This window comes from Berghia stephanieae, chromosome 2 (assembly GCF_034508935.2).
Source record: "Berghia stephanieae isolate SIO BIC M18660-M18661 chromosome 2, UCSD_Bste_1.3, whole genome shotgun sequence".
Classification (NCBI taxonomy): domain Eukaryota; kingdom Metazoa; phylum Mollusca; class Gastropoda; order Nudibranchia; family Aeolidiidae; genus Berghia; species Berghia stephanieae.
This window is the reverse complement of record NC_088361.1, coordinates 37,471,836-37,482,336: the sequence shown is the minus strand read 5'-3', so window position 1 is coordinate 37,482,336 and position 10,501 is coordinate 37,471,836. Positions and strand designations below refer to the sequence as shown.

Here is a 10,501-nt window from a genome sequence, read left to right as displayed (position 1 = left end):
ATGATACTATAAATAACTTGATAACATTATCTCTCTTCTGCTTGATTGTCAATACTCCAGGAAATGATTTTTAAATATGAATTCTCTTCAGACAAAGTGTACATTTGCGGAGGATTTAATGGACAAGAATGCCTGAGCTCAGCAGAGTATTTCAGCCCAGAAAGCAACCAGTGGACTCTCATTTCAAACATGAGAAATCGTCGCAGTGGGGTTGGGGTGATTGCTTACAAGGACACTATTTACGCCCTGGGTGGATTCAACGGAGTTACGAGAATGAACACAGGGGAGAAATATTGTCCTAGGACACGACAGTGGTCAGATATTCCCGATATGTACAGCCCAAGAAGTAATTTTGCCACGGAGGTCAGTTTGAAAGCTTCCTGCTCACTGTTTACTCCTCTTTATTTTGTATATAGATAGAGTTCGAAGATGGCGTCACACAGGGCTTTGTTATTGTTTTTTTACCATCCACATTTATGAGTAATTCTCGCTTAACTATATTATCAGACTATAAAAGTTCAAGGTTACACACCGTTTTGGTGTTGGTCCGTTCTACTTCCGGATGGCAATGATGTGAGCTTCTTAGCCAAGCGCATACTATCTATATTCTGCTATCTGCCGAAGACCAAGGGCCGAAAATTTTTTTTAAAATTTGTTTTCTCATATTATATTATGAGTCACCGTTACTCGTGTTATTATCTTTGCATCCTTAGTGACTCACTTAAGTACTGTTAGTGTTATTTTCCCCCTGTAATTGCTTTCTTTTAATCACCTTTCTCTCAACATGTGTAATGCTCTGTCCTCTCCCTATGTTTTCATAATTTACTTGTTTGTATATTAGTCAACTTCTCTATTTGTTCGGAGTTAGTTAATACTAATGTTTACTGCAAAAATGATTTTAGCAAATTCCATAAAGAACAAAATATTAACTCTCTCCTTACCAACTATAGGAAAATCGTCGCATTTGTTACGATGCAACCAACATTATTCTTATTCGAATTTGTTTTGTCCACCACAAAATTTAAAGAAAATGAACAGTATGTTGTAGAGCATGTTTTGCTTCAGAAATTATGTATCGCAAGAATTTTACTGCTATTGTGTTTGAGTGATAAAAAATATATTTTTGTGTTAATTGGGTGTGAAGTTTTGGGGAAAATCCTGAAAATGGCTGGTAAGGAGAGGGTTTAGGCTTACATCCATCTTCAATTATAAACCAAAGCATACCATATTTATGCCGTCTGTCTGGATTTAAAGTAAAGTGTCAACGTTTCACTGTTTTTGTGCGGTCTAGTTATTGGTATGACACTCGGATCGGAAGGTCCTGGGTTCAAATCCTGTTCTTAGCGGCGCACAGTAGATTCCTTGTAAAAAGCTCTTTAATCCCATTCTCTCACCATACTCAGGTGTAAAATGACTACCTGGCAATTAACAGCATTGCGTCTGTCCGAAAAAATTGGTAATAACAGGGTCATGTCTCGTTCTTCATGTTAAGCGGAGGCCCCTGTAAAAGCGCCCTGAGCACGGTTTGTGGATGTTGCGATAAATAAAAGTTTTTTAAAATTTTTTTTTATTATTGGGTAAACAAGGAAGTGTTTTTAGCCCGAACATTCCGTGTATGCTAGTTTGATCTTCTTTGAGGCTGTTAAAATCTTTTTTTGTACATTATTTGTTTTTAAAATATTAATATGGATAGACGATATTACATTTTTGGAACAGCTGTTTTCTAATAATAATATTTCATTCTTTTCATTGTTTGATTTAAATTTGTTAATTGTCATCCAGTCTTTAACGGCAATGATACACAACTCCAACCCTCGAATAACTTCGTGCTAATCACACGGGTCAATAGGAAAGTAAAGTTGAGTATCATCAGCGTAAAAATTAAAGCCAACATAAATATAGCTAATGACATCATTCATAGGTGCAGTGTTGGCTGAAGAAGGGCATTATTCCCGAAACGTTCCGTGTTTGGGATTTTATTCTTTTTCATGCTGTTATATTCATTTTTGTTCATTACTTTTTCACAGTCCACAGCATCTAGCAGTTTAGTATCACTTTGACTTTTTTATTTCAGAGTAAAGCAGTAAAAAAGTTCCATAGGAAATTGGGTGGGGCAGAATTAGTCTATTCATATGCTTACCAAATTACTTGATTTAGAATTTAAAACATTTTGATTCTCTGCTAACACAGAATATAACAAGTAGTATAAAATGCAAAAAAGAAAAACCAACCCAGACAAACAGAATCAAAAACTATCACGAAATAAAAACAACAAAAAACATAAAAAAAGAACAAAAAACAAAACAAAAGACAGAAAAAATACAACAAAAAAACAAAACAAAAACAAAAACAAAACAAAAACAACAAATAATAAAACAAACCCAAATTAATAGTATCAAAATGTGGCAGCGAATAGGGAACAGAAGTGTGATGTTAAAAAAACGGGTTCCAATCTCATTGGAAGTGTATAACCACTCTTCTCGAGGAATGGATACATGCCTTATGTAATAGATCTTATGTATTTAGAGTGATAGCATATTATTATCTTCTAGTTGGAATATTATGCTGGTCGTCAATCATCCATCCTCGTCTTTACGTCCCGTAATCTTAAGAACCTTCCTCTACATCCTGTTCCCAAAATTATGGTTATGTCACCATTTGATTCGATATGGTTCATTATTGGTTCGCAAGATAACACCTATAAGGAATTTGGAGCCTCGAGAGTATAAGGTGTGACGTCGTAACTTATGTGCAGTCGTGATCGCCCGCCGAACCTTTCTTGAGACCAACCCTAAATTCAGACCTGCTAATGTTTTTAAAAAATATGTATTGCGGCTATGTGGTCTAGTGGTATGACACTCGCTTTCAGATCGGAAGGTCCTGGGTTCGATCCTCGCTCGGCGCGCATAGTTAGGTCCTTGGAGAAGGCTCCTTACTCACATTCTCTCTCCGTACTCAGGTGTAAAATGAGTACCTGGCCGTTAACAGTGTTGTCTCTGTCCGAATAAAATTGTACTATCGCCGAACAGGCGTCATGTCCCGTCCTTCATGTTAAATGTTGCTGTTGGCCAGGGACCCTTTGTAAAGCGCTTTGAGCACGCTTCGTGGATATTGCGCTCAATAAATGCTCAATTTAAATTTATTGATAGAACGAAGATGACGTCACTCGGGTCTTTGTTATTGTTTTTGCCATCCGCGTTTATGAGTACTTCTCACTAAACTGTAATGAACCAGATTATAAACGTTCATGGTTACGCATAGTTTTGTGTGTTGGTCCGTTATTCTTCCGGATGGCAATGTTGTGAACTTCTTAACCAAGCGCATACTATCTATACAATATATAATGCGAGCAAAGCTCCTAAATCTTCGATATTAAAATGAGAGAGAGAGAGAGAGAGAGAGAGAGAGAGAGAGAGAGAGAGAGAGAGAGAGAGAGAGAGAGAGAGAGAGAGAGAGAGAGGACCAGAGAGGAATTCTGGGATATATAAATGTTATGAAAAACAAGTTGTATTGGTTTGTGCGTTTAGGTAAAATACTCAAAACATATGCCCGCCAGTGATTCCCACCAACACATAAAACGGAGAGAGCTAATCACTCAACTCAATAACAAAGAACTGAGTGAAGTCGACTTCGTTCCTTCGTATCTATAATAGGAGAAGAGAGTGGATAGAGTGAGTAGAGTCCTTGGATGTATAATATTTTGACCTATATTTGTAATTAAAGTCCGTTCCTCATCCCGTGCTCACGCATTGACGTGGATATCTTCACAACCTTCTGATGGATTTTATTTATAATGGGACCGATCTATATTCAGGTTTTCATCCAACCAAGTCATCAATCACATGATTTGTTGCTGTCCAACGATTAGATATTTCTTAACACATGTAAAACACGTTGCTTTGCTTATGGAAGGTGTAAACATACGCATGTGTCAAGCTGAACAAAATGACCAATCGTGATGTTAGATATTTCAAAAGCTGTGAACACTTTTCACTATGTTGGTCACTTTGAGCACATTTTGCAATGTGACCAATGACCTGGAGCCAGAGACATCGAAAGGTAATATAGACCATGCCCATTAGCTCGTACACAAGAAATGTTAGTGACGTAAAGCCGATTTTATTTTCATCGGGTACAGTACCATACTTTGCGATTTTTCTTCTTTACGGTATATACAAAACAAAGGGTCTGAGATGATTGAACATTTGGATGGTTTACAATGACAATATTATCCATAGTGAATTCTGTTGTGATTAAGATCACTTAACTCTCCAAGGCTTGGTCAGGGATTTACTTTTTACGAAATTCATATTCACTACTCACTAACATTGCCACCCTGGGTTCAAAATGACACAACAAATTGTACACTTTGTACACACTTGCCATAAACAATTGGTACAATTAATATTCAAAAGCCAGAGAGGTAGCTTCCTGTTGTGATTTCTACATTCATAAAAACTGATAAACATATGGACCAAACACACAAAAACTGTCAAACTGAGAAGTATCGCACTGAAAGATTACTATTTCTACAGAGAGGCGAAGCGCGGAATTCTTTTTCATAGCATGCGGTGAATTGCAATACTATTAACAGATAGCACATAAGAGTGGAGAGGCCAAATTAATAATTATGTCATTTTAATTATGCATTTCTTGTATTTAAAAACTGATTCCTGATATTGATTTGATACTCTGCTCCCTCCTTCTAGATCATCGATGACCTGTTGTTTGCAATCGGAGGCTTTAATGGCGTGACGACAATTTTTAATGTGGAATGTTTTGATGCCACATCAGACGAATGGTGAGATGGTCTTTAAATGTAAAATGAATTATTCGTCGCCCCCTGATATACATGGTGTCCATTTTTCCATTCCAGGATAAATAATTGAGCAAACTTGAAGACTAGTAGGGATAACATATATCCGGTTTCTTGTAAGACTCGAAAATCACCTCAGTTTTTATCTAAACTGGTATCAACAATGTGTAGAGTAATAATCAATTTTTGTTAGTCGCGTCAGAAGTCGAGGTTAAAAAGAAACAGGAACAAGATATTAACACATTTTTGAAATTCGAAAAATACTCTCCTCTGAAAATTTCATTCATAAATCACTAACAAAATATCATAAGCAACCACATCAAGTCTTCGCGATCACTCTGCTACATGCGCATCCCTAAGTTCTAAACTTTGTTTTAATTTTCTCCCGCTTTTGGTGTAAAAAAGATTCTACTTCTTGTCGTTTCTTGAATTAAGATTGTCAATGTCGGTCACAGGGGCCGCATGAGCCATGATATCCCCAGATAACGATGTCAAGGAGTGTGATACCGGGTGACTTGAGGGGCCAGATAATAGGTCCATCTCTCCCTATCCATATGCTAGGGAAGTTTCTATCCAGATAAGCTCTTCCATCTTTTCCACATGAGGTGGAGCACTGCTGAAAACAACGTTACGAATATTATGTTGCGCATGTTGAATGTAAACATATACTTCAAGCATTTGTAAATACGATCTGGGTGTTACTTTGGCTTTTTAGTAGGGACGATATAATGCTTATATTCTTCACATGAATACGCGTTTCTGCAGTGAACTATCGATTGCCATTGAACAGACGAGGGCAGAGTCAAAAGAGTATCTCTATTTTCATTTTGTAATTGTCAAAGTGACAACTAAAAACTAATCGTTTGTCGCTGTCAACTACTCTAAGGTCACACAGTAGGCCTGGGAAGTAATCCCCTCATATCGTACACTTTTTACTAGGGTTCCTCAAGCCATACATTTAGGTCGCTTCATGTCGTACACTTTGCTTATTCAGTCCTCAAGACTCAATATCTCGCATGTTATAACAAAGTTATGTTTAAAAACAGTGAAAACAGTATGGTCATGGTTCGTTTTATTTCAGGATTAATTTTAATGTCTTTGTTTTTGTTTTTGTTTTTTTTTTTTACAAAAAGCTAGATTAATCACCCTTTGCTCTTTATTTTAAAGCTTTTTGTTTTTACTTTTCAGAGCCGTCAAGATCCCACACATTTTTATTGAGTTATACAGTAATGGAGGGGATGACATGTACTTAAGTATTTATAAGACGATAGTTCCCCTCCATTTACAACGGAAAATTACATCTCACCACTTTTATTTTCACTTACCTGAGCTATTTTAATCTCCATATTATATTATATTGAGCAATATAGTCAGAGAGGTGGTGATAAGTACAATTTATTACAATCACAGAGATGAATGTTTTGAACGTTTCGGGTTTGCCCTTCATCTAAAGTGATAATCTATCTTTATTTTTTTCCGTGTTGTTAAGGACCATTGCTTTATGGTTATAGTGGTGATTGTAAGTAAGACTTTCACATAGAGACAAACGTTATGAACGCAGCTGGTACGCCCTTCATTTCAATAATGAAATACCCTTCATCGCAATTTCCCTTTTCCGAGTAATTATGACCCTAATATAATATTGAGCAATACAGAGAAGGCGGTGACACGTTCATGAAATAAATGTTATGAACGCTTCGGTATTTCCCTCATCTGCCCTTCATCACTTTTTATCACTTTCTTGAGCTATCAAGATCCCATACATTATATTAAGCAATATAGTGATTGATGTTATGGCAAGTACACTTTAAAAAAAATTGAAACGAGTATTTTGGACGTTTTGGGTTCCCCTTCATCTAAAGTGATAATCTCTCCTTCATCATTGTTTTCTTTCTTCTTCACTTTTTAAACTTTCAAGACCCAATACTTTATAATGCGCAACACAACGAAGAAGGTTATGGACGTTTCGAATATCCTCTTCATTTACTGTGGTAATCTATACTTAATATTGAGCTTATATAGAAATGTAGGTGAAGGTTTCGTATGGTAAAATTTGTGAAATGAAAATTTCCCTGGTTTGAATTGTTTCCCCTGTTGGTGGCGATATGATATTTTTGTTAATATCATCTGGAAATTGTGTTTTTAAAAGGAGCATTAATGAAGTAAAGACATTGAATACGTTTTACCTAAATCAAAAAGAACAAAATGTTTCATGACTTGAAATTTAAAAAAAAAGTGAACTATTATATTAGCGCAATATCCACTAAACGTGATCAAAGGGCTTTACAAGAAGTCCCTGGTCAACAGCAACACTTAACATTTAGGACGGGACATGACACCTGTTTGACGATATTACAATTCTTTTCGGACAGAGACAACACTGTTATCGACCAGGTACTCATTTTACATCTAAGTACGGTGAGAGAATGTGAGTAAAGAGCCTTTTCCAACGATTCAACTATGCGCCGGCCGAGGCTCGAACCCAGGACCTTCCAATTCGAAAGCGAGTGTCATACAAACCGCACTATAAGCAATTGTTTAATTAAAAATACAATGCTCACCAATCCTCAAGCGTGTACGATGCGGGGTGCTACGCACGAAAATGGGCTCGTCAAGTCGGACACAAACATGTACCTTTGAAATTCGCTCGATACATGACTAATAGATACATTCATTTTAACATGGAAAAAATTGGATGCTCTTATCTCAATTATTCCCAGTTATCTTTTTATTGCCTTTTTTTTTTTACGAGAAATAAAACAGTATTGGTCATAACCCGCACTGATTACTTGCCTACCAGCCAGATCGTCATGCAATGATGCATGGAATTGATTCGTGTCATCGTATGATGCCTTACCTTTTTAATCATATGTGAAAAAATAGCGGACGCCGTTCAACATCTTGAGGGAACACAATACTGCCAGGTCGGCAAATATTGAAAAAGGCTATTGTGTATGCCTAGGCTATTCCATGTCATGTTATAAATAGGCTTCAACAGTCGTGACGTCACTTCCCTCGTAATGACGCATAGTAACTTAGTAACTGGTTCTAAACTATCGGAACAATGGCGGACGCCCTGAATTAATACGTGTATTCAGAGGAGAAAACATAAATCTGATCATGTTTTGACTTTTACACATTCTGATCACATGACATGTGAAAAAGTTCTAGCCAGCATGAAAAATAAAAACTACCGATTTTCTTTGTTTAGAACCAATCTGCTCGTTGCTGGGCGGACGTGACATCAGAGTATTGAATCCTATTGTATCAAAGTCGAGGCTTTTGATTAGATTTTCATGTTGTCCCTTGAAGTTCTTGACGTCCGATATTGAACTCGCCTTTTCCCAGGTACGATGCCACTGATATGAGTCTGTATAGGAGCGCTCTGAGTGCCTGTGTTGTGAAGGGCTTGCCCAACGTTCACGATTACATCTACCAGCATAGACTGACAGCCCACCAGGGCAGCTCCTCCACCGTCGATCCCGCAATCACTACAACAACTGCCGCAACACTTACAACAGCCCCAGTGACTACCTCAGCGGACAACAACAATTCCAACACCAGAGTTAGAGCATTACAACGGCAGAAGCACAAGATACGTTGTCAAGTGAGTGCGTTAATTAAGTTCATGCTAGTATTTTTCAAAAATCCTTAAAAATGTTATTATGAACTTAAAACTTCCGAAACGAAATATCCTGGGCTGTTGAAGACAACAACGTCGACAAAAGATTTATTAACTTTACACTCAAAGTCAAACTACAATTTTATACTAAGATACTTAGATTTCAAGCACAAGTTTTTTTATAGATACTTTTCGCTGGACTCCAGTTGTTCTTTATCGAGCTTGATTCTCATACAGAGTTGATTTTTTTTGTGTGTACGTAGTCATAATTAAGTTTTTCTCGCTCCTCCCGGTAGTTATCTAGTCTATTTCTAAATTAATTCAATTTTTGTGTGCATACGATTTGATCGATTTCATCTACTTTTCCAGAATTCGGGAAAACCGTTTGAACAAATCAAACGTCTAGACAAAGCTTGGAGTGGGATTTTCCAATGTGTTCTGGTGTACTATCTCAAAACACATTTATATATTTTGGCTATAAAACGATTACTTTTAACATTGGGCTGATTTACCAAAAGGTCTCAAACCTAAGAATTCTAAGATTTCTCAGATTTGAACGGGTTTGTTTGATCGTTTTAGGGATTTGCTTTTCAATAAATTATGAAGTCTTGATTTAAAATATTTTATCTGTTTGAAAACTTTGATTGCTGTTTTAACAGGCCAATTATTGCAGTACAAGTTCCCGGCCTAAATGAAAAAAATAATGAATTCGACTTTTTATTTCAAATCTCAAATACAAAGCCGATGATTTAAGTGGTAAATCGAATGCTTTAAGATCAAAAGATAATGATGTCAGTATACCGTATATACACTGCACTGGCCAAATAGTATGGTGCTTTATCTTGCAGCACAGTCAAATATTGTTGAGCAAGGGCAGTAAGAGAATAGAAGCCAATGATTTAAAATTTATAAATCCGGGTTTGTTTCCTTGGGTAACAACTTTTTCCTTATTTAAACTACACATAGAATGTGTGTAAGTGAGTACCTGGCTAAAGGCAACGACGAAAATTTAAAAAACGGAAAGCTAATAATTCTTGATAGAGCACCTAACGGGTGACTTGTAAAAATTGAAATAAGAATTGGGTGACATATTATGGCTTATCTGAGGAATATATTACGAAGTGAATTAAATTGTGTTGTGTGATTTATGCAATGCAAATGTTGCTGCTCGAAGCTCGAAGACATAAATAATAATGTGAAATTGAATGTAAGCTTCAATTTAATTACACAAACAGATTAAATGAACGTTTCGGGTTTCCCCTTTATCAACAAAACAGGATGAATGAAACACCACAGATGATCTGCAGTGTTTCATTCATCCTGTTTTGTTGATAAAGGGGATACCCGAAACGTTCATTTGATCTGTTTTTGTAAATTGAAGCTGACATTCAATTTCACATTATTATTTATTTTTGATTTATGCAGTGACTATAGTTGTCAATGTAATGAATGAGAATAGAACTGACCAATTTGAAACAGGTAAAATGACTGTTTTAAACCAAATCTTGCTGTAAAAAAGGTGTGACATAAAAATGCAGATATTTTCAGTTTCAGAAACAAGATTTCAAGAATCTTTCAAGAATGAGAAAATCTGTCAAGTGACTCTTGTCGGTTGGATCAAGCTATTTTCTCAGCTAAATCAAGTTTTTGATACGATGCAAAGTAAATAAAGAATTCGCACATTCTTTTATTGAATTTAGTCCAAACGTCAATTTACCAATGCTATTAAAACATCAAATAAATGGAACAATTGATGTATGTCAAAATGTATGAGGCAGCAAACGGAAACTAAAATAGAAACAATTATCTCATAATAAGAGCAATTCTTGATTTCCCAAACAAGAACGTCTATATATCTAATATTTAATAAACAATAATAAACACAAGGAGACAAGAACAAACGATAATAGAGTATCCATTTATGTTTATGCATATTTATAGAAGTCATTTTCATTTTTTTATTTTCATGACTATATGATTTTTTGCAACACGTCCAGTCCTCGGAAATTTTTGGCAATAAAGAAATCATTAGTAGATAAAATAAAAGTACTTTTCCCATTTTA

The 10,501-nt window shown here is 36.0% G+C and overlaps 1 protein-coding gene across 1 annotated transcript in view; it reads left to right on the top strand.

Annotated features, from left to right (window-relative positions):
- The window catches only part of LOC144964817 (kelch-like protein 10), a 47,504-nt gene extending 37,003 nt beyond the window's left edge, over positions 1–10,501 (top strand). Inside the window, exons 10-13 of the mRNA XM_078899466.1 lie at positions 92–363; positions 4,710–4,801; positions 8,165–8,423; positions 9,987–10,501. Of these exons, the coding sequence (XP_078755592.1) occupies positions 92–363; positions 4,710–4,801; positions 8,165–8,423; positions 9,987–10,040 (677 nt within the window). The 3' untranslated portion in view covers positions 10,041–10,501. The remainder of the gene's footprint in view (positions 1–91; positions 364–4,709; positions 4,802–8,164; positions 8,424–9,986) is intronic.